General features: G+C 33.7%; 2 protein-coding genes across 3 annotated transcripts; both read left to right on the top strand.

The window, feature by feature from the left end:
• The first annotated feature begins 10,679 nt into the window (after positions 1-10,679).
• Positions 10,680-13,324, top strand: LOC111482639 (probable trehalose-phosphate phosphatase J). Of its 2 annotated transcripts, none has more exons than XM_023128525.1 (11): positions 10,680-11,232; positions 11,325-11,465; positions 11,547-11,618; positions 11,732-11,813; positions 11,921-12,000; positions 12,098-12,199; positions 12,291-12,368; positions 12,452-12,521; positions 12,609-12,679; positions 12,773-12,865; positions 12,992-13,324. In XM_023128525.1, the coding sequence occupies exons 1-11, from the start codon at positions 10,942-10,944 to the stop codon at positions 13,061-13,063; spliced, it is 1,152 nt and encodes a 383-aa protein (XP_022984293.1). In that variant the 5' UTR covers positions 10,680-10,941; the 3' UTR covers positions 13,064-13,324. The 2 variants fall into 2 exon arrangements, with proteins under 2 accessions (XP_022984293.1, XP_022984294.1); XM_023128526.1 differs by having other exon boundaries at positions 11,732-11,827; positions 11,944-12,000.
• Positions 13,325-21,126: 7,802 nt separating this feature from the next.
• On the top strand, positions 21,127-24,569 carry LOC111482953 (inactive TPR repeat-containing thioredoxin TTL3-like). Its single transcript, XM_023129001.1, has 6 exons — positions 21,127-22,137; positions 22,244-22,682; positions 22,780-22,975; positions 23,056-23,228; positions 23,307-23,640; positions 24,191-24,569. Exons 1-6 carry the CDS (start codon positions 21,642-21,644, stop codon positions 24,317-24,319), a joined length of 1,767 nt encoding a protein of 588 aa, XP_022984769.1. The 5' UTR covers positions 21,127-21,641; the 3' UTR covers positions 24,320-24,569.
• The last annotated feature ends 1,083 nt before the right edge of the window (positions 24,570-25,652 follow it).

Here is a 25,652-nt window from a genome sequence, read left to right as displayed (position 1 = left end):
TTTTTTTTTTTTTTTTTTTTTTGAAAATGAATTTTGGCATAAAATAACTAAATATTATTTGTTGGATTGTGGAAAATAGGGTTTGGACAAATATTGTTGAAAGGATGATGGAGTGAATAAGACATTTGGCAAAATAGGCCAAAAATGAGAATGCCATTGATTACCCATCCTTTGATGTGTACTTCACAACCCTAACCCACTCTCATTTACTACCATTCAACATGCCCTTCCCGATAATCGCCCCGAGACACGAACGGAGTCGAGCTAAACAAAAATATCATCTACAAACACCAATTTTAGATTCAAAATTTACCTTTAATCTCTAAACTTTCGTGCAAGTAATAATTCTGTCCTCGTCATTAAAAAAAAATATATATATATATTATTAATATTTAATGAAATTTTTTATATATGGATTGATAAATCGATAAAGACTAGATCTGTCTAAAACTACAAAAAATTACGTTATTATATCATAAAATTAACGTTGTAAATTTCAAAGTAAAAAGATAGAGATGTCCATTTTACTCGTGAGGCCGAGTCTGGATGGAAATGAAGTATGAACACACTCCCTTGCTATTAGATGCACAACTAAGCATCCTTCTTTCTTTCTTCTCGCACGGACCTTCCTGATCTGGAGAATAGAATGAATGTTGAATTGCTTCAATCAAAGAGATAGTTCAACCCTTGTTTACAGGCAGCAGACAATGAAATTAATTGAACTATTCAAACACGAGGGAAATTATGTTATTGTGAGTTATTCTTTCACAGTAAAGAGTGAAATCAAGTTCAGTAGCTCAAGGAAGGATCAGACTCTTTCTTTACTGTTCAAGAAGACTTGTTCAGTAGTAGTTCTGTCTCATTCATCTTGAGGGTCCCTTTTTTGTAGTTACTTCCTCAAAATGTAGTTGAGCTTCGCCAATCGGTGATGTTCAGATCCAGATTCAAACACAGACGGGAGAATAGACAATCAGTTAGTTACCCGGTGAAGACAAACATTTTTTTCCGTTAAATAAATGAGGCAAGAGATGAAATTATATTCTTTGTCCTTATCTTCGTCAAACTTTATATAAATATATTTTTAATCTAAAATAATTAATTTTGAGATTTCTAATCGTAACATTTAAATTAAAAATTATATTATAGATTTTTTTAATTGTTATAGACTACGTCGACCCTATTATAATATTAAAATTTAAATTTTTAGAAATTAGGGTAGTTTTTGAAAAAAAAAAGTTATTTTTTAGAATAACATGCCAAAAAAATCACTCCCCTTGTGAAATTACAAATAAGACCTTCGACCTTAGGTTTTTGACCAAATTAAAAACAAATCAAAACATTTATTTTTCCACTCCAATAAAGAGTCGGTTTGGCACATAATCTAGTCAACACTGACTATACTTTCCCACCAACTCCCCTTGTGGGACCCAAACTAAAAAAATTTAATAATATATTATAATTAGTCATGAGGGGTAAATTTTGTAATTTTGTGCTTTTGGTTGGAAAGTCAAGGGGGGTGTATAAGGAAACCTGTAATGCCACTCTTTGATGGAATAAGCTACTCACAACTGTAAAGCATAAAGCTAATTACAACTATATCCTTACCTAACATTTTAACCAGTTTCATCTTTATTTTATATATTTTTAATTTATTCGTGACATTTTCCTGCATCTCTTATTACATGATTACATTTTCTACTCATTTTAACGTGTTTTTAAGAACAAAAATTATAACTACATACCGGCATAGGTTTTTTGTTAACTTTGAAATTTCTATGATTGAGCCATATACAAGAAATATGAGATCCCACATCGGTTAAGAAGAGAAGAACGAAATATTGTTTATAAGGGTGTAGAAATCTCTCTCTAGCAAACACATTATAAAAATCTTAAAGGAAAAGCTCAAATAGGACATTATCTACTAGCAGTGGGCTTGAACCGTTACAAATGGTATCAAAGTTAGACACTGGGCGAGGTGCCAATGAGAAGGTTGAGCCCTGAAGTAGGGGACTCGAGACAGTGTATCACATTTCTTTATAAAGGTGTGGAAACCTCTTCCAACATTTCTTAACCTTTGCATCTTTTGGATCACTCTCCTTCAGATATGGTATCGTTTTATTCATATACCTCTCGAATGTCTAGCTGAATTGAAAAACACTTCCTACATTAGCCTATCGAATCCCGAAATGTCATTAAAAGATTTAGATCTATGGGTATGAGAACATGGGAATGATGAACAAAAACATGTTGTAGGATATTTGAAATAGTTGAAAACATGAGGAAAGTTGAATAAGAACACGCAAAAGATGGAGAGAATCAAGCCGAGTTGGAAGAGAATTCCAAGTCAAAGTGTTCCTTTTCTTTGTCTCTTGAATCAAACTCACCAACTCTTTTTTGAAGGGTCATTATATATCTTGACCCTTTTGCAAAACCCTCTTCCTTTTCTTCCTTTTTTTGTTTTTTTTTTCACATTCTTTATCACTGCCAATCCATTGGTTTCATTGTATTCCAACGTTCATATGCCAACAAATATTGTCTGTTTTTGATAGATATTGTCTGTTTTGACTCTTTACGTATTGTCGTTAATCAAATCTTGAAGTTTCCTTTCCCTCCCCAGTCAATGTGAGACTTCACATATTCTCACAAAGATTAAATGATTTAAAAAAAAGTTGTCTGAAAATCAAAAGCTTATGGACAGTAGTTTCAATAGGAACAATATTGATATTGTCTGCTTTGACTCGTTACGTATTGTCATCAATCTAGTTTTGAAGTTTCCTTCCCCTCCCCAGTCAATGTGGGACCTCACATATTCTCACAAATCAAAAGCTTACGAATAATAGTTTCAATAGACACGATATGTGACAGTGTCATAAGCTTTTACTTTAATGCAATTATTATTTAGTTAACTTTTTTAAACAGTATTAATTAAAAATATCTGCTAAAATTAAAATTAAGTTTTATTTATTTATTTTTGGCTTTTTTGATAATGACACTTCAATTTAATTTATTATAGTAAAAACAAATTAGTTTGTTTTATTTATAAAATTTTAGGTCAGATTCCTTTATTTATTTTATCTGATTCTAATTAATCTCTATCATATATTTAAATATTGCTAATTTTTTAAAATAATGACTTAACACGGTATAAATGATTTTTTTTTTTAAAAAAAATAGAGTAGAAGAGAAAATAAATTAAAAAAGGATATTTAAAATTTTGAAATTGGTATTATATAATAATGATGACAGGGATGTGAACAACGTGGCCGTCCATTATATCTACCTGGACCTCAGTAGGAAAATGTGCCACTTTCCTTAAAATTACCAACTATTTCAGCTCCCATGTTTTTTTTTTAATTAATAATTCATTGAAATATCCAATCAAGCTTTGTCATTCCTTTTCTCCTTGAAATGATTAAAAAAAAAACTTTTTTTTTTGCAAAGAAAAAATAAACTTTATTAAAATTAGTTTATATCTCAACACTTTAAATTAATGGATTGGAGATTAAGCGAGATATGAATTCAAATAAGGTTGAAGTTAATGAATCAAGACGTAATTAGTTTTATCGACTAATGTTAATCGTTCAATATATAAAAATATCATGGTCTAAAAACAACTAATATAATGTCTACCTTAACCCATTACATATGTACCAACATTAGTCTTGCGATTTTAAAAAGTGTATGATAGGGAGAAGTTTTCATACCCTTATAAGGAATGCTTCATTTCTCTCTCTAACCGATATAAGATCTTACTATGCACTAAAATCTACTCTCTTAGATGTCTTACGTTCTCGTTGACACACGGTTCGGAGATGAATATTTTATAAGTTATGATTAAATTTGGAAAGAAAATGAAAAGAAAACAAAAGAGAAATGCGATTACACGAAGGATTGGGAGAATGATCCGTTGGAAAAGGGGAGAACAGGCATGGAAAGACATTGGTTCAATAATTTTGACACAAATTTAGATGGGAAATGGCTCATGATCATATGTCAAATTGAAAAGATATTAAAAAAGTGATTAAAAATTTGAACTTTTTATTAGTTAATTAAAAAACAGCACCCAAATGATGGATTGAACTAATTATATACCCCTTTTTGGCTTAACCCATAATAATAAATTGTGAAAGGTGGTGGGAGATTCAAATTTGTGAGTATTATAATCATTCAATATCAAAATCAAATTAGGATTTGAACACTTACTTAACCTAACAATTACGAAATTTTTCGATACGACACCTAATTCTCCAACATTCCTTACGATATGATTACTTTAACATTCCAACTCTATCGTTTGTAGATATTGTTCGCTTTAGCTCGTTACGTACTAGCGTCAGTCTCACTGTTTTAAAACACGTATGTTAGAAAGAGGTTTCCACACCTTTATAAGGAATGATTTGTTCCCCTCTCCAACCGATGTAGGATCTCACAATGTGTTAAAATTCACCCCTCCTTGATGTCTGGCTCTAATACCATTAGCACATCGGTTGGAGAGGATAACTAAACATTGCTTTTAAAGGTATGAAAACCTCTCTGTATCAGACACGTTTTAAAACCGTGAGGCTTACAATGATACATAATTGGGCTAAAGCGGACAATATCTGTTAGAGATGAGATTGGATTGCAACAACATCGTTACATAGTTATCGTTATTAAGAGTGAAGACTATCCCCATAAACTATTCACTCACATTTTTAGTTATAAACACGCTTAACGTTGGTCAATGACACATAATGTGAAATATCATTAAATAATATGTTATTTTATTTCTATATTAATAAAAACATAAAAATAGTTCAAATTATCAAATAAATATAAGGTTAAATATCACTTATTATTAATTAATTGATGAGATGTGTTATAGGTTATGAATTTTATATAATGAATTAAATAAAAAATGTAATGCATTTATGAAATAATATATTTATTAACTTTTTTAAAAAAAATATATAATTCTCCATTATAAAATTTAAAATATTCAAAATCAAATCTGCCGACAAACATTTATTAACATGGAACATTAAATAAGTAATCAATAGATTGTACTTTGCATTCATTATTTTATGGATTTTAAAATTAAAAATTATTGTGGGAAATGAAATTAGGGAATAATATAGTAAATGCCCTTATTTGTCTTTTTCAAAAAATTAAATTAATAAAAATACTAAAAAAAATATTTTTAAACTTCAAGAAATTAAAAAAATAGTTGATTTTCAGTAAATATTTTATTTAATTTTTTTTTGACAAATTATCAAATCCTAATATCTGATGCATACATATATTATCATATATCGACAAGATTTCTATTAATACATGTCATTTGATTTGGCAGAAACTAATCGATTTTGCTACCCACATTATCGACATAATTGATATCACGATGTTATTTATGAACACAGTATTTATGTGTGGATATCGAGATTGAAAAAGTAGGTTAATATGAAGGATATATAGGTTATAAGTTATGAAAGCTTTTTAGAAAAGGGAGATAATGAAAAGAAAAGATAAGATAGGGTTATAAATTAGAAAGAAAATAATGGATAATAAAATAGGAGTAAATCCAATGGACATTAAAGGGTTAATAATAAAAAAAAGACATATCATTGCCAAAACTATGCTCCCAATTTGCTACAACATTATCATGCCTTTTTAAACCCTTATTTATTTGCACTTTCTTTTTCCCTTTTTTAATATTATCATGCTTATAAATTCAACATTAAAGTTTTAGTTTACTATCGAATTTTATATAACACACTTTATAATATATACCTAATATAACCACTATATACAAAAGGAAAGGTACGTTAATGAACCTAAAATACGTGTGAATGAGAGTGATCGTAAAGATATGATGGTAAAGAAATGGTAGCTTATGTGTTGGTTTGTGTTAAATGTAGTTGATAAGGGAATTTGGATCCTTAGTCCAACGATCCAAGCTTTTGTTGAATAAGAACGGTTGAATTAAAGAAATTAACACTGCCTTGTACACAATTCGGATCGATGAAGAGATAAAGGCTAGAATTAGATTATCTGTTAAGATAAAAAATATAGAAGTAAAATTTGGAATCTTCTTGTTTTAAATTAAGCTACTCGACCATCGGACTTGATCAAGGTTTGATTGAATGACTTAAATGCAATCTATTATAAGAATTGTAAAAAATGCCTACTAAAAGAAGTTAGTGGCGAAGTTAGTGGCCATGTCCACTAAAACTTTCCCACCTTTTTGGCCGTTACAATAAGTTATGAAATTAAAATAATAAATAAAATTTTTAAATAAATTATCAATCATCCACCAATTTAACCGTCCAAATATTCACTATCGAAGTTCCACATTGTTCCTCATCAATTAAATCAGCTTGTAACACATGAAATAAAGGTTAAACTGAGTCTATCCAATTTTGTAGAAAAAGAATGAATACTTGTTGAATCTTCTTGTTTTGGATCGTGTAATAGGTTCGGTTGGAAAATTTGGAACACCATGATTCTTATCAGTAACTGAAGACAAGTAGATAACATGGTCATGTTGCAAAAGATACATGATGTCATCAGGTATTGAATCCACATTTCAAATCAATGATATCAAAATTTAAGGTTAGGGCCAAAACAAGTATAATTTAACAGTAATTGACATGTACTCGTTTACTAAAGATGGAAGGTTCAAACCTTTATATCTACAAATCATCGCTCTAATTTAATATGACATAAGGTATTTAGAAAATTTGATTCCAAAAGAAGCCCAATTTGATTTGTTTTGGTCAATCATTCTTAAATATCATGCACCAAAAATTAAATTCCCAAATTCATATCAAATTAAAAAAGAAAAAGAAAAAGAAAATATGGAGACATCAAGAATATCACCTCAAAACTTTGATGCTTATATTTACCAAATTTAATAATAACAACTTGATTTACTATTATTTATTAATTATATATATAATCTCAACATTTATCTCCAGGGTATCATTAGAATATTCTTCTAGACATATAGTGTTTTGAATGGGTCAAGTAGACCAATTTCTAAAGTCAACATTAACGTAAAATATTTATTTATTTTCTTTAAAATAAATATTTAATTAATTTATTATTTGTGCACGCACGAAGAATAATATCTATATCTATATCTGTATATCAAGAACGGGAATATATTCTTTTTTATTTTGGAATAATAAAAGGGAATTTTCAAATAATTTACATAAAAAGAAAATCTCATTTTATTTACTAAATTTTGTAAAATTAGGAAGTCCTTGTTTGATAGGGAAATTCGTTGGAATCTATTTCCAAAATCTCCACATAAAAAATTAATTATCACATATATAATATATATTTATTGAAGATATTAATCAAAATGACAAAACTTTATTATTTTTATTTATTTATTTTTTAACATGGGGACAAAATTAGGGGTAATATGGGCTAAAAATGTGAAGTAATTAAAAAAAAGGGGAAATTTTATAAAATTTGTAACTATCAAGAGAGGGACGCGGGACTGGGGCAGGAAAAAATAGAATTAAAATTATTTTATTTTATTTTTTTAAAGGGAAAAAAAAAAAAAAAAAGACAAAAATATTAACAATGAAAGGTAGGACCTACGATAACCTTAAGGTGGACGTGGGCACCATAGAGGAGAAGAAAGATCAGGATTGGTGGGGTACCACACGTGTCACACATCCAACCAATCAACTTGAACTATTGTGGGACCCTGTCTAAGTGACGCGTGGCTATTCCTCGATTGGGCCCTACATATTAACAGAAAGTTCCAGTTTTATCTCTCGAACTTCCATTGTACAGTTGGTTGGATGGCGGTTACTTTCGGAGGTTTTTATTTATTTATTTATTTATTTAATAAATCATAATAATAATAATAATAATAATTCATTTTTTGAGGTAATGTTTGGGAGAGAGTCTCGCGTTGACTAATTTAATTATATTTTAAAATAATTTAAATCAAAACTACGAGAGCTTAGGTTTTGTTTAAAGTGGAAAGAAAGAGGAAAGGAACGAACGAATGAATGATACACGTGTATTGTTTTTGAGAAAGAGTATTCGTGGTGGGCTAACGAATCGCCATGCTCTGCCCTTCCCCTACCATTCTTTTGTTTTTGTATTCTTTGTCATCTCACCCATCCTTTCTATCCACTCAATGTTTTTATCTAATAAATGCTTTTTCTCGTTCTATATTATTAAAATTTTTATTGTTTTGCTTTCGGTTTTTTTATTTTATCGAAAACTTCTATTTAGATATGCTGATTTAATCTAATCTAACCCGTCTTACCCAAAACAGAGAATGAAAAAGAAGAGGGGAGTACTCAAAATTTAATTTTTCTCGAGCGTAACTGATCTACGTATATACTACACCAGCCTAAAATTGTAATGCAAATTACTAAATACGAATTATTTTATCAATGACCGATAACAATTCGACTCGATTTTTAAAATCGAAGGTTTGAGTTCTCCATCTCGAAACACGTGTTTAAGAATCTTTTGTGATGTCTCTCTGTCTCTCCTTAGGCTCTGAGGCTCTAAAGAAATAAAGATTGAGGAAGATGGTTTGAAAGGGTTAGATACAGAGAATAGAACCAAGCTTTAGGAGGACGACTTGTCGTTTCATCCTTTTTAAGTTTTAACCACAACCACTTTGCTTCCTTTGCTTTATCAACTTTCCTTCTAATGTTGTCTATACATTTTATGAGACGACATAAAGCCAACCATCGTACCACAACACAAGGTAGTTATCTAGGAAGATGCTGCTTAAAAAATAACTTTTGTGTTGTCACATTATCAAATATTTGTACTTGAGTTAGACTTAACTACCGAACTCGGCACAAAGTATGTCCTTTAGGGTTATTAAGCTGGATGCATTTAGAAAATATGAGCGAGAGTTCAGAGAAACAGACAATATCTGCTAGTAGTGGGCTTGAACTAGACATTGGGTGGTGTGCCAAGTGGGGTGGATTGTGAGATCTCACATTGGTCGAAGATGAGAAATAAAACATTACTTATAAGGGTGTGAAAACCTCTACCTAGTAGACGCGTTTTAAAGTCATGAAGCTAACGACGATACGTAATGAACTAAAGTGGACAATAGCCGCTAGCGGTGGTCTTGGACTGTTACAATACTAAAAATAATACCTCGGCTTAGTATAGATTATTGAGACTAAAAATGTTAAGTATCGTAAGTATACGAGTATATGATGAGTAGTTGAGTTGAGTGGCTAGAAATTGAGAAAATAAGTATCATCATCGTTAAACCAAGACATATTTTAATAATGTGTATAATGTATGACATTTTGACTAAAGATAAATGTCTAAAACAAACCTGCAATGAGTTTGTTAAGTTATGAGTATGAATAGTTATATGCTATATTATAGTAAATATATTATATAGCAAATGATAATATATGGTAGATAGTTATATATAGTAGATCGTTACATCTAATAAAATTATATATATTATATATTATAAATAATAGACAGAGCTATATAAAAAGATGTACTTCTTTCTCTGTTGAGGTAAATACTTGAAATCATCTATATAAACCTCTAGTCAAAATTCCTAGATGAATCCTCGGAGAAGAGGATCAAGTTGGCCTTTGCAAACAACTTGATGCACTATCTCCTTTCAACCCTTTAAGTGAAATGTGACAAAAGGAAGGAACATTCAGGACCAACCCCATCGTTTCCACTCTGTAGGAACTACGAGATCACACCAAGAACGCCTTCGGTATCCAGAGGTCGCGAACCGACCATAGAACTCTGTTCAATAAGTGGAACGCATTAGCTATCTGCAATCCAGTTGGGCAATAAGGGTCGGAGAAGGGCAATCACTCCTTCTTAAAACCAGCATTCTGAAGATTAAAGAGGTGAGCGGAAAAGAGAAAAAGCTTTTCATTCCTAGTTCTCTATACGTGGCAAATTGGACTATAATAAAAGGAACCACAAATAATTGAATAATATTGGTTCTAAATAAGTGCAAGTGGTTGTTTAAAAGTAAACAAGAGAGAAAGAAGCCAGTTTTGAGTGTCCAAAGAGAGAGAAACTAAAAAAGGCATAAATTTGAAGCAAATGGGCAGCTTGTTTTGCTTGGAAATAACTAGGGGCGTTTATTTATTATTAAAATGATATGTCTCGATATTTGAAACGATAACTTGTGTCTTATTACTTAAGGGATAAGATATCTAAATTTATCTTGGTGGGTTGAGTTAATAATTTGAATAGAGTTCATAATTCAATCTAATTCAACTTTCTATTTTTTAACGTTTTATTATTTCTTTAATTATTTTAAAAATTATACTTTATTTATATGGTTAAACATTCACAAGTCACGGTAACCTTAAAAAATGTGGTTCGGATTGAGTAATTCAGGTTGGTCGGATTCTCGGATCCTATCAACATACCAAAAGGAATAAAAAACTGTCGTTGTACATGAAAATCCACGTGGCAAGAATGTACAGTAAGTTGACTGAGACCATGGAATGTCGGGCACGTGGATTTGAAATGTTAAGATGCGCCGGTGAGAGGGAGGAGGTGCGGTTACGGTGACGGCTTAAAGAGTTAAGACGGCGGGTTGGGGTGGTGGGCCACCTGGATTTCCGGCTGTGGACTCCACCTCTTCTGAATTCTCATCTCCTCCACTACCCCTTCTCCTTCGCCACTATAAATCAACCACTCATCTTCCTCTCTCTCTCCACTCTCCACCATAACTCTCTCTCTCTCTCTCTCTCTCTGTTCTTGCTCTGTTCTTGCTCTGTTCTTCTCTCTACTCTGTATTTTCCCCTTCCTCCTCAATTCCTCAACCAATTCCCCAAATTTCCCTTCTTAAACTTTCAATCTTTCTTAGACAAGAATTGGGTCGGTTTCTGTGTTCTTGTAGATCCCAATTTGAAGAAAGAGAAAACCCGATTTTAGTAAGGATAAAAACAGAGTACTGTAATTGTTATTGAGATGACGAACCAGAATGTGGTAATTTCCAACTCGGAATCCGGCATCAACATGTCCATCACCGTCGCAGTCTCTAACTCCTCCATTTTCGCCACCACTGCCCAAAAACCCCCACCGGCTCCTGGCGGTTGTGGCGGTGGCGGTGGCTACATCTCCATTTCCCGTACAAAGATTCTCAAAGACCTGGATGTTAATGGCGGATGGATTGAATCAATGAGAGCCTCCTCTCCCACCCATGTTAAATCTCTCTCTTCCCTCTCCGCCGCCGACGACCATCACCATAACTCTTGGACTGTAAGAACAGAGACTCCTCTTATCATCTTCTTTCATCCCATTTCTTAAGTCTTCGTTTCTTTGTGATTGAATTCAAGTTCTCTGTTTCTCAGCTTCATCATCCGTCGGCACTGGACATGTTCGATCAGATAATTGAGGCTTCCAAAGGGAAACAAATCGTGATGTTCTTGGATTACGATGGAACTCTTTCTCCAATTGTTGAGGATCCCGACAAAGCCTTCATGTCGGAAGCCGTAAGTTCTCCCAATTTCATTACCCATTCCTTAATTCCTTTCGTTTTCTTGTTTCTCACTGTTTTTTTCTTTCAATTTCAGATGAGAAAGACGGTGAAAAAGCTCGCTAGCTGCTTTCCGACCGCCATCGTGAGTGGCAGATGCAGAGACAAGGTACTTTTCTACAACAATCATAAATTTAAAAAAAAAAAAGCATCTCCTTTTCCTTTTAGAAAACTCACACTATTTGTTCGGCGATATCTCCGCCGTGCGCGACGGAACGGCAGGTGTACGGATTCATACAACTGTCGGAGCTTTACTACGCCGGCAGCCATGGCATGGACATTAAAGGCCCAACAAAAAGCTCCAAATTCAAGAAAGCTGTAAGTCAACAACAACAAATTAAAAAAAAATTAACGTTAATTAGGCGATTAATATTGTAACCGATTCATTTTAAAACGCTAATTTTGTTGACTAATCCGAGGTTGTTCTTTTTCAGGATAATAAAGCCCTCCTCTTCCAACCAGCTAGCGAATTTCTTCCCATGATAGACGAGGTTCATGTTTTTTTTTTTTTTTTTTTTTTTTTTTTTTTTTTTTTTAGTTAATTTTTTTTTCAAAGGGAATTAAATTATTTATTTATTTTTTTTACAGGTTTATCAAAAATTGGTAGAGAAAATAAAATCAACTCCAGGGGCTAAAGTGGAGAACAACAAATTTTGTATCTCAGTGCATTTTCGCTGTGTTGATGAAAAGGTAATAATAATAATAATTATTATTATTATTATAATTTATAATTTATAATTTATTATTATTGTGACACTTTCTTATTATTCTATACTTACAGCAATGGAATAATTTAGCACAAGAAGTTAAATCAGTGGTTAAAGATTACCCAAAGCTCCGACTAACTCAAGGAAGAAAGGTTTGTACAATTCTCACTCTCTTTATGTACAAATCTTCCAAGTATATATAGAGAGAAAAGCTTATAACGAGCTACCATTACAGGTACTAGAAATCCGCCCGACCATTAAGTGGGACAAAGGCAAGGCGCTCGAGTTTTTGTTAGAAGCGCTAGGTTGGTTCAATATGATTATCTGGAATAGAATGTAAAATATTGATCTTTGTCAGTTAAACTTATGAAATGTAAAATGTTTTAATATAGGGTATGCAAATTGTTCTAACGTGTTTCCTATTTATATTGGAGATGATCGTACGGACGAGGATGCGTTTAAGGTATTGTATTATGTTGTTATTGTCGGTTTTAAGGTTGTAAAGTTGGTTTTATGAATGATTTTGGTAAAGATTATGTGTTTTTGAATATGGTAGGTTCTAAGGGAAAGAGATGAAGGGTTTGGGATTTTAGTGTCTAAAGTTCCTAAAGACACTCATGCTTCGTATTCTTTGCGAGAACCTTCCGAGGCAAGTTTACTAAACTTATATATACTTTTGGGTGTGGAAGGAAAACCCAGAGAGAATAATATCTACTAGTGGTGGGTTTGGTCTGTTACACGTTTTCTCATGCATTTTGAGACGTTTTTGTTACAGGTTATGCAATTTTTACAACGTTTGGTGCATTGGAAGCGACCACCTTTGCTAAGAAGACATTGTAGGGTTTGAAAGGGCAGTCTTGGAGGGAATGTTTTGTGTTTGAGTGTGGGGGTGGGGGGAACTCTTATGTAATTTGCTTGTTGTGTAGGGGTTATATTAGTCCAAAAGAAAAATAGGAGAAGGGGATGTGGGGAAAACTAGAAAAATTGTAACTTTTTTTTCTTGGCCTTAGTGCCCTTCTTCTACTACACATATCTATAAACTAACTGTGTTTTAAGACCAAAAAAAAAACATATATGGTAACGTAGCCATCTTTGTCTCTCGAAAAATTTGTTCCGAGTGCTATAATTCGATGTAAAACTTGTCACTTTAAACCTTGAGAATCTCTACAATAATAAAATATTGTTCACGTAGTTTTGTGTAAGTGTTTTCTTTCACTTTCAGCCTTCTTTTGATGTTTTTAAAACGACTCTATTAAGGAGACGTTTCTACACGTTCATAACAAATGTTTCGTTTTTCTCTCCAACCAATTTGAGATCTCACAATCCACCCTTTGGAGCCCAGTGTCCTTGCTAGCATACCGCTCGGTGTCTTGCTTTGATACCATTTGTAACAGTTCCCCACTAGCAGATATTATCCGGTTTAGCCTGTTACGTATCACCGTCAACCACCAGACGGTGTGTAGGTCTAAATCCTTTCCATAATAGATGTATTTTAAAATTGTGAGGCTGACAACGATACATAACAGACTAAAACAGACAATATTTATTAGTGGTGAACTTAAACGGTTATATTTTGCATTTGTTTGTCTTTAATGGAAAGGATGTTGAGCTAACTCAACACAAAGGGTTCATTAATGGAAGGCTATGGACATTCGAACGTGTAAAGAAAAGCTTTGGTACAAAGTGAAGAAATTTTTTCCAAAAAGAACATGCACTTTTGCAGCCACCATCCTATGGTGTTTTCCCTTTCCATTTACCAACGATTTCAAGTGCTTTTAGTTTTTTTAGATTTTTTTTGTGTGAGTGACGAGTTCATTGAATAATTTATACACGTGTTCGTAGGTTGAGTCATTGAATAATTTATACACGTACTCATAGGTTGAGTCCGGTCCAGTTCAAACATTTTTAAATGGGTTCAGTTAAATTTAATCGAAACTCATTAACTAATTTAATTGATGAAATTTTCTTTTATTTCTTAATCAGATTTTTCGAGCCTAATAATTTTTACAACTAAATTGCAAAATAATAACAAAACAAAAAAAATTGTTATAATATTTTTTTATTAGGATTTCAAAATCTTACAAATGAGATCCAATTAAAATAAATTTAGAGCGACCATAAAATGATATTTAAACGTTTATTTTCTATCACGAGCTATTTCTTTTAAATGTTTTTACATTTTATGTGTTGCTTGTCAAATGAACCATGAAATTAAAATAATTTATAATAATTTTTTTTAGTTCTAAGAATAGTAACGTAATTAATGTCTTAATAATGGTCAAAAATCAAATGTGGAGACATAATAGAGCATAAAAGAATAAAATCAAATATGAAATTCCATGATTTATGGAGAGATTCTTTATTGACTTTGTTATTCATAACACACATTTAAATGAGAGAATCTTGTCTAAAGGATTCCTCATTCATTGGCTTGCATTTAATGAGCTTTGTTTTGGTAGGTGATGGTTCTTGTTTTAAGCACGTTATTATAATATCAGGATTCGATATCGGTTGTTGAGGAGAATTAGATCTCAGCACATAAAAAGACTAGTGAGTAAAAGTAGTGATACAGTCATAACCCTCGTCTTTCTTTTTAATTGTTAGATTCCATATCAGTTGGAGAGAAAATGAAACATTTATTGTAAGGGTGTGAAAACCTCTCTCTATTAGACGTATCATAGAACGTTAAAGGAAATTTCGAAAGAAAAAACCAAATAGGACAATATCTGTTAGTGGTTGACTTTGAATGTTACAGATGGTATCAAAGTCAATCATTGAATGATGTGAGGCTGATAGTAATATGTAACGAGCTAAAAAAGACATTGTTACAAAAGCACTCAATTCTTTGTCTATTCGTATGAAAAACAAAAACAAAAAACAAAGCATATCACATGTTTCATAATTAAAAATTTTCACAGGTCATATTTGACGAAGCTATTAATTGGACACATAAAAGTATTATCTAACCCTAATTAGATGAAGATAAAAAAGATGGCACCCATAACAAGAAGCGATTAAATAAACGAGCCAGAGTAGACCTTATAGAATATAACTTTGTGGCTATGTATCGAATTATTGGAGCCATCATCCACAATTCAACTTTAGTCCAATCCTAAGAAGCGATTAGTATTATCGAAAAAGCATAAAAAACGACGAGCACAGAACGACTCTATTGTGTACACAGGAATTGTTATCGAAAACAAGAACACATAATAGGAAACATTTATTATTGTTTGTAAGGTACGTAAAATACACATAAGAAGGGGAAGATGCATGGGTTTTGGTTGCTAGAAATAATGGAGGAGCAAAGGTATATTATTGATGAGTTTGTTTGAGGCAGAGGCAGCCGCAGTTTGACATGCAGTGGTGGTTTTCAATTTTCACGCACTCCAATGGACCAATTATTGGACCCAAAACACATATAGCTCACCCTGAAATTATTATTAAAACCAAGCAGCAGAAAAATGGAACTCTCTTTCTCTGCATACAAATATGGTGCCACGGCGTGCGCTCTCAAAGACACAGCTCTTTGTCGGCTGCCCCCCCGTGATACTCACTCACTTATTCATCCTTACTTTATTATACCCACTTTCTTCCCACTTTTGAGGTTCATCTTTCAACGTTTGACGATCCCACTCTTTTCATATATTTCTATTATCTGTATTGGTTCGTTACGTATCGTCATAAGACTCAAGGTTTTAAAACATTTTTGTTAGTAATAGGTTATTCCCCTCTCCAACCGACATGAGATATCACTGACAGATCACCTAGTTTCTGGCTCTGATATCATTTGTAATTGTCCAAGCTCACCACTAGCAGATATTGTCTGCTGTGACCCGTTACATATAACCATTAGCTTCACGGTTTTGAGACGTGTCTATTAGGGAGAGATTTCCACACATTTATAAGAAATGCTTCGTTCCTCTCTCCAACCAATATGGACGGTTACAAATCTAGATACAACACTTCGTTGCCCCTGTATTCTCCTACATCCCTTACAACATGACCACGTTACCTTCTTGTTACTTCTAAGAGTGAAGAATACAATCCCTATACACCACACACAAGTCGTTTCAACATATTTTGTCTTCACTCACGTGCATAATTTTAGAAATTCTATAATTTAATTAGTATAAAAAAGTAGCTTAAGAACTCGAAAACTTTCGCTAAATATTTTATAAAAAAACCAAAAAAGTATCAAAATTTATCTAAAATAATTATATCCATCCAAAACATTGCATGAATCTTCCCAGCAGTGTCCTCTTTTGTGGACAGCTGTGAAGAACTAAGTCCTCAGCTTATTTAATTAACACTTTTAAGAACAGTGTATTATATGTTAATTAAATAATTCCCATTTGCTTTTCTTTTATTCTAATTGTAATTATGTGTACGAATTAAATAAATTAATTGAACAAGATCTGCATATCTACTCGAAGTACTTGATATGGTTTCAGCCATGCATTGCTTCCTTCGTTTGAAACTAAGAATTTGCAGACACTCTTTACGTAGACAAATGGAAATGGAAATAGAAGATGATGAACAACACATAATTAATCAATAATTCTTTTTAAAAGCTTTTGTTTTTCGAGATACCCTAATTCAAGTTCTTGAAAAAACCCGAGATCAGTAGGCCATCCAGCTTTTGGGGACGAAATGATAACAATAATTAAGATCGAAAAGAAAAAAAAAGAGGAGTTGTAAGTGTCAAGATTATGTGTTTTATAAGACAAAGTTTTGATTAGATATTTTTTTTATTCTCCCAACAAAAGCTGAAGTATTTGTTGTAGGAACAGCAAACATGTCGTGTAATATGATCGCCACATGCAATGCAATGCAAGAAGAGAGTTTAATATATTTATTGATGGTAATGAGAGCGATGGCTATCAAGCATATTAGTTAACATACATGAATGAACTAATACCATATCTAAATGAGAGGGACAAAGTAGGAAATAGTATTAGTCTGGGGATAGTTTTGAGTCTTAGAAGTTAGAAGTAAGTAACGTGACTATGTCACAAGAAATGTAGTAGAATATCAAAGTCATCACGTGTCGAATTCGAAGATTTTGAGACAAGCCCACTTGAGAGACGGAGGAATCCCATGTTGCATGACGTGCTAATAATTCTTCTGAGAAGCATGTGAATGAGAACAAAGTACGAACTAGTGTTGGACTGCGAGGATAGTTTTCACTCTTAGACGTTAGAAGTAAGTAACATGACCATGTCACAAGAAAGGTAGGAGAATCTCGAAGCCATTAAGTGTCAAATTTGAAGATTTTGAGACAAACCCACTTGAGGACAGAGGAATCCCATATTGCATGACGTGTTAATAATTCTTCTAAGAAGTATATGAATGAGGACAACTTACAAACTAGTGTTGATCAGTGAAGATAGTTTTCACTCTTAAAATTGAAGTAAGTAACATGAACCATACCACAATCAGAGCTATCAGGTGTCAAATTCAAAGATTTGAGACAAACCCACCTTGAGGGACGGAGGAATCTAGCTGATTATGGTTCATATTATTTATAATTGGCTTTTGTCATGGGGTTTCCTTGTCACTTGGTAAGGAGACTGAGGGTAAAAAGAGGTAAGCTTTTTAATGTTTTGGATGGTTTCGTGAAAGGGAAAGGCACCATAGAAGAAAGGGGAATCTATGGTTGAATGAGGAGTTGGAATGCACTTAAAAGGAGGGAGTTTATGTAATATGTATTATGTGCATAAGGAAGGGGGAAAAAAGAAGAGAAGATAAAGAAAAAGACATGGGTTTTGGTGTTGGAATCGAGACACAAACATGGCTCCAAAGCTTATTTAAAAACATCGTCTCTTTTGGACGTGGAAAGATGGAGTCCACTTGGATTGATACCCATCATTGTTGCAACCTAATTTAACCCTAAAATCACTCTCTAAACTACTCAATTATTGGTGTTGTGCATGTCAAACACTATAACCATTTAATCAATTATAAACCTATCGGTAACTTACCGATGTAGAGATCGTACGTACACATAGAACGTTTCCATTATGATTTTCGATCTAATATATAAAAGTCAGACTTATTCAATTGTATCATTTAGATGTTAGAGTAATGCTAGCAACCAATTTGAGCATAGTTCAATGAATAAGATATTGATCGTCTTTTATACTTTCACTTTTAATTGTCGTTGATAGTACAATTGCAAAGTTTCTCTTTTTATGGCAATGTTGGTGTTTTTATTTTGCTCATTGGGGAGGATGGCTCTCGGGAAAGCTATTCTTACTAGCCAAAAAGAGCTTTATACATCAAAAATGGATATTTTATAATGAATAGAGCTATCCCAACAACAACACATAGACACCAGCAAGAGACGTTTTGACAACCATTATCTACTAAATTATTATCGTACGTTATAAGGTTAGTTAAACACTATCGATTCGAGTATCATGGAATGCTACAACAATATTAGTTCATAGTTATCGTTCAAGATCGAAATAGACTAAACCGAGTCTGTAAAGGCTTTTGTATTTTAAGATTAAAAAAACAAGAAAAAAAACCTAATGGGTTGGAGGCATTATGGACCAGTGAATGGGAGGTGGGTGCGTGATGGGTCCGATATGTGTCAAGCCCCCACCAGAATTCACATGGACACCCACGTGACCCAGATGCCACTGCAACGGGGAACAACGTCACTGTGGTTATGTGCTCATTGCTCATTGGTCACTCAGCTTCAGTCCCCCTCAGCGAGGCCTTATAAGGATTGAGACAGATGTTGATTCAACTACCAATATATAAATTTATATAAATAAATATGTTTTAATGGTTCACAATTTTTTGATTCGATCCCAATATCAGAAGATTTTACAAATATTTTCGAGCGAAACTCGATACAATTCTACCGGGAAGATTTGACTTTAATATCACTTTCAACATGGTCACGTTATGACTCTAATATTGTCTTTTGTTTTACCAAAAAGATGTCATTCCAATCGAGATACTATTTCTTATTTATATAAAGTTTCACATCAGTTAATTTAGAGAATGATCATGAGTTTATAATCAAGGAATGCTCTCTCTATTAGTATGAAGCATTTTGGGAAAACAAAAGACATGAGAGCTTATACTTAAAGGGTACAATATCATAATATTATGGAGAGTCACTGTTCATCTAATATCCATTAATCTTTTCAATATCAATAATGGTATGATATTATTCTATTTAAATAAATCTATTTGGCGTTAGAAGAATATCATACCAAATTTGGGGGTTACCCATCCAAGAAGTCACATTCAATGGTACAAAATGTCCCTTGCTTTTTTTATTTTGATAGGATACATTGTTCTTTCACTAATTCTATTCTTTTTTTTTTCTTTTTTTTTTTAAGTGTTTGTAATACGTGTTAGGTACGAGTTTCATTTGGGTGCAAAGTATTTTAGTGGATTAGAAGCGTTACATCTTATACACTAAAAATCCGTTTGAGGTAAGAAATGAAGTTATTGAACGTGGAGTATTTATTCCATTTGAAATGCACGGATATCTTTAAATCTAATAGTGAGATATCACTTCTCAACCATTTTTATTTGAGATACACCGTTATTGTAATAACCTAAGTTCTCGATTCGAAATCTAGATGCGACACTCACTTACACTCCCTGCGATATGGTCAGGTAACTTTAATTTTTTTAAAGTCTTTTTTAGTCATCTTATCTTCAAGGGTCACTCTCAAACGTGGTCTCAATTCATTTATAATTTATGTATTAGATTGTAACGACACATGTCTAAGATTCAAATCAAAATTTGAAAATTGGAATACGACACTTGATGGTATTGATATTCCTCTAAATCTCATGTAACATGGTTATGTTACTTACTTCACGTTTTGAATGATAGAGACTATCTCTACATATCAACATGTGTTCTTTTAAGAGATTTTATTTTTACGGAGAAAATTTTCAAAAACTAACTCAATAAAAAAATTGCTGTTAATTATTAAGTTCCTATGAACGGAACCACGAGAAAGAAAGTTTACCTGGTTCAGTAATTCTTAGAAAGATGGTTAAGTAAAAAGCTATAATTATTGTAAATATATAAGTTGCAAAGAGTAGCACGTGTCCAATTTTTAAGTTAACACTAATGGAATCAAATAAAGTTAGGGTCTAAAAAAAATGTCACATTTTAATGAAAATAAAAATTTAATAAGTAGTTTTTCAATTAAAAAATTTTATATTATGCTTTTAGAATGGAATAATTTAAATCTAAAGGAGAGGAAAGCTTTTGCAAACAAACCCATGTGCAAACTACATCACTTCATTACTTCACATATATATATATATATATATTGTTCTCTTTTTTTAAAATTATATATTTTTTATATTTTATTAGATTATCTAATTAATTAATTTTTTTTTATGAAATTATTTTTTATTTTTAAAATTCAGAAAAAATATGAAACAAAGTGCTTGATGTCCATAAAGAATGAGGCCCAATGGTTAATTGGGCTTGAGAAAACTCAATACTATTGTGGCGGCCCATATCCTTTTGTTCACTCAATTTTAATATCTGGGCTTATCAAAATTTATTATTTGGGCCTCTACTAGATAAATAGAAATTGATAAATTATTTTTGTATAAAAATAAAAAAAAAATTATACAAAAATTATTTTTTATAAATGTGACCAAAATGTTTTTTTCTTTTAAGTCTTTACTATTTAAATTTATTAGAAATGAATTTTAAAAATGAATTCATTTATGAGATAATAATTTGATTTTTTTTTTGTTCAGAAGCTTTAAATTTTATATGAAATGATCAATTAATTACAAAAATAATAAATTAAATTTATAGCTGTCTGTTGGTTGAAACAAAATGTCAACGAACATCCTGAACGTGGTGTCCTCACTGTCCCCTCCTGAGATGTTCTGTCCCATGACACAGCGCTGACATTCTGTTTCTAAATATTTTGAGATTATCATTCCGATTCTCCCGCTCAACCTCCCTTCTTTTCCCTAATTTCAAACCCAAAAGTTTTGGAATTTACGAAGCATAACAAAACCCCATTTCAATTCAAGTTTTCGTTTTCCTTGTTCCCTCACCATTCAATCGGATTCTTTCCGGATTCCTCGTGATTTTGCAGCTCTTTTCCATAATAATTTCTGGGTTTTTCTTCTTTTTTCGTTTCTTTTCAACCCTTTTCGAGAAACTCAGAGAGGAGCCAGAAAACAGAGGCTCTGTTTCGAGGAAGAAAACAGAGGCTCTGTTTCGAGGAAGAAAACAGAGGGCTCTGTTTGGAGGAAGCCACTCTTGGGGGAGCGATGCAAGTCAGCTCCTGGGGTTACGCCCTTTGTTGTTGTATATGTTCTTCGTTACTATGAGAAAAAATTCAGTTTTCAAATGATGGGTCTGTAACTTTTTGATCCACGATACGATTGGAGTTTGGGGTGTGGTTTTCAAAATGGATGGTGACTTTTCCGACAAGAAATCAAGCTGTGGTCTTTTGAAAGCTGTGTTTGGTCGGCGTGGATTTTGGACAAGAAGAAGCGCCTCAAATGCTTCGTTTTCGTCTGGGAGTTCAAACAATAACAACTTCGTTAAAACGAAGAGCAGCCCGAATTCGAAGCGCCGGCGTGGGAGCTGTGATGAGGCAGAGTCGAAACCAGCGAGCAAGGTGAATCCGAACCAGCCGAGACAACAGAGGGCGGTGTATTCGAATCAGCAGAGAGGAGTTCCGATGAACAACCAGAATGAGGGTTGTAAGACAGCGGCACCGCCGAGCAGAGTGGCGGCGGCTGGGCATGGATATGTGGACCAAGGAAGGAAGGTGCCGAAGGACGTCATTGGGATCTCCGGCGAACTCGAGATCATGATCGCCGATCACCAACAATCTAAGGGGACTAATGGGTCGCTTGTTCGAGCCTCCTCCAGCAATGTCATGATCTTTGGAAATTTGGGTAATATTATCCATTACATTCAATCAAATTAGCCTATAAGATTGATACAAGTTAGAAGTTCATTAAAGTTCGATTCTTTTAAGGATGAATGCCACTGTTTTCACAGGTAACTTAAGACAAGGAGCTAGCGGAGATGGAAATGCATACAATGTGGTTGATTATGTGCCAAAAACAGCAACACTAGAGACTCCATTAAGAAATGGGAAACACCAAAATGGTGGGATGAGGAATATAGCCAAAGGTCAGCCAAGGCACGCCCAACAATCGAGTTCGCTTTGTCGAGCATTGTCGACTCGAATGGATCCCGAGCAATTGAAGATCATGGGGAATGAAGATTACAAGAATGGAAGATTTACAGAAGCCTTAGCTTTATATGAAGCTGCAATTGCGATCGACCCCAACAAGGCGACATACCGAAGCAATAAAAGTGCAGCTTTAGCAGCACTTGGCATGCTTCTTGATGCAGTTTTCGAGTGCAGAGAAGCCATTTCGATCGAACCTCATTACCATCGAGCTCATCATCGACTTGCTACATTGTATCTTAGGTATTGGAAACAATCCTTGTCTAAGATTTGGATATCGAAACGTCTTCGACGTCGTCGAAACTAAAATATGTACATTGTTGTTTAACTGAGAATACAGATTAGGAGAGGCAGAAAAGGCAACGTATCATTACAAACAATCAGGACCAGAGGCTGATCAAGAGGACTTAGCAAAAGCCAAGGCTGTTCAAGCTCATTTGAACAAATGCACCGAAGCACGACGACTCCGAGATTGGAACACCGTGATTAAGGAGACCGACTTTGCAATAGAATCCGGGGCAGATTCCGCGCCGCAGGTGCTTAGTTTTTAGTTATTTAAGATTCTGTTTTAAAATGGTTCATTTAGTAATTGAATCTTGTGGATTGTTTGCAAAAGATATTTGCTTTGCAAGCTGAGGCGTTTTTGAAGCTTCACAAGCACCAAGATGCTGATGAAGCTATATCAAGAGGTCCAAGCTTTGAAGTGGATGCCTGTACTAAGTTCCTTGGTCCTGTTGGCAATGCCAATTTACTACTCATTCGAGCTCAGGTCGACTTGGCTGCAGGCAGGTTCGTGTTGATATTGCTATCAATTTGAGCATAACTCAACCCCTTAGAGATGGTTCTGAAGATGATGTGTGACTGCAGATTCGATGATGCACTGGAGGCAGTACAGCAGGCTGCTCGGCTTGACTCGAACAACAGAGAGACTAATGTAGTGATGAGGCGAGCTCGAGCGGTTGCTGCCGCTCGAACAAATGGCAATGAGTTATTCAAAGCATCCAGATTCTCTGAGGCATGTCTTGCATATGGGCAGGGACTTGAGCATGATCCATACAATGCTGTGCTGCTGTGTAACCGAGCTGCTTGCAGGTCCAAACTTGGACAGTTTGAGAAAGCAATTGAAGATTGCAATGCAGCTCTTAACGTTCGCCCGTCGTATGGCAAGGCTAGACTACGGCGAGCAGATTGCAATGTGAAGGTACCTTATATTCTTCTTCCTCCCATTCATCAAAATAACTCATTACGCCCAAGCCTACGGCTAGCTTCTCAGGCTTCCCCTCAAGATTTTTAAAATGTGTTTATTAGGGTGATATTTTCACACTCTTATAAAGAGTGTTTCATTCTCCTCCATAACCGACGTGGAATCTCACAATCCACCCCCTTTGGGGCCAGTGTCCTTGCTGGCACTTATTCCCTTCTTCAATCGATATGCCATCTCACTGTCCACTCCCCTTTGGAGCCTAGTGTTCTTACTAGCACACCACCTCGTGTCCACCCTTTTGGTGCTCAACCTCCACGCTGGCACGGTTGAGGATTATTGGGAGTGAGTCCCACGTTGATTAATTTAGTGGAAGATCGTGGGTTTATTGGTATGAAGCATTTTGGAGAAGTCCAAAGTAAAGTCATGTGGAGATCCGTGATTCCTAAGAGACATATTGCCAGTGTATGGCTATAATAGGCCGTTATAATAAACCCCTCATTCCCATGTTTATGGATCATATAAGTTCTTGTAATGTGATGTTATGCAGTTGGGAAAATGGGAAGCTTCAATAAACGACTACGAGATCTTGCTAGGAGAAAGTCCCAACGACGAGGAGGTCGGTGAAGCGCTTGCCAAAGCTCGGATGGCAAGCTTAAAGTACAGCGGACCAAATTAATATACACAACCATGCATGGATGAGGCGCAACCCTTGTGTAGATGCTACAAAAGAAGGCCAGCATTGTGGGGAAGAGGCATCAGGAGCTCAAAAGTTATGTGAAAGGCGGCCACATTATAATGGATGTTATGTGATGAAATTAATCAGCAGAAGTTGGTGGCTTAGAATCTGGCTTTCCTCAAACTTATAGGACTCTACTCCTAGTTTTGGCTATTCTTTTTAAGTTTGATACAAGCGTTCATTTCTTTTCTTTTCTACGCGAGTACTCGTGGTTAAAAGAGTTTGTATTCTTCATTTTTTAAAACTTTTAACTTCTTTATTGAGAACATATAAAGAATATACATTTTATGTTCAATTTGACTCTACGACTATTCGATTAAGAAACAAAGAATGTACCTATTAGTCGTAACCATATGAGGTTAATGGACACTCACCGACACTGCCTTAACAGAGTTCCTGCTTGGTTCATTAGGTTGTTAGCCTACCAAGCACTTGCTTTCTGCTCCACGCTCGTTATTCTTACTTTGAATATAGAGTTCCTATATCCTTTTTGATCTCTCTTGACCATTGCTTTGACTTCCCTCAATCAAAAGATCTGTTATCACTCTTTCTCCTACTAAACCAACCATTACCAAACCTTTCGTTCTCACCCTATTCAACAGAGAACTTCTCAATTCTTGTGATACTCGACCCCTTTTGCTTATTACAAAAAGGGAAAAAAACATAAAAAAGACTAAAACACGAGGATTTTGTGCCTTAACTCAGCTAAATAATCAGGTTGTGTAATCTTCATCTTCTTCTTCGCTCGGTTTCCTTTTCTTTGCCCTAACTCGTTCAAAGAAGTTGGACCAATTTCGGGTATTAGGTAGGGTCTTCTTAGGATTGAATAAATAAGATATTTCAATAGAAAAAGTGATAGTCTATTAGTTTGGCTCACCTATCTTAGAGTTTACCTAACACTGTTACAAAAAACTTTTACTTTTACCTTTACTAGAAGAACGGATGAAAAAAGTTCAACAAGGCTGGTTGCTTGTCTAATGGGTTACGCATTAAGATGTCATACGTTGTTTTATATATATATATATATATATACATTTAAAATTCTTAATTATTATTTCAAAAATATCGTTAAATTAAGTATTAAAAAAACTTATATATATATTTTTTATTTTCATGGTGGCAAGAGAAAATAATCCAAACTTAAAAAATAAAAACTATTTCAAAAAATAATTTTTAAATTTTAGCTTCATAAAAAAATGGAAGTAATTGTTTATAGGGTTATTTGATAAACATTTTTGTTGGGTTATAAAAAAAAAAAAAAAAAAAAAAAAAA

Source organism: Cucurbita maxima, unplaced genomic scaffold (assembly GCF_002738345.1).
Source record: "Cucurbita maxima cultivar Rimu unplaced genomic scaffold, Cmax_1.0 Cma_Scf00008, whole genome shotgun sequence".
Lineage (NCBI taxonomy): Eukaryota > Viridiplantae > Streptophyta > Magnoliopsida > Cucurbitales > Cucurbitaceae > Cucurbita > Cucurbita maxima.
This window is presented reverse-complemented; position numbering and strand designations above follow the sequence as displayed.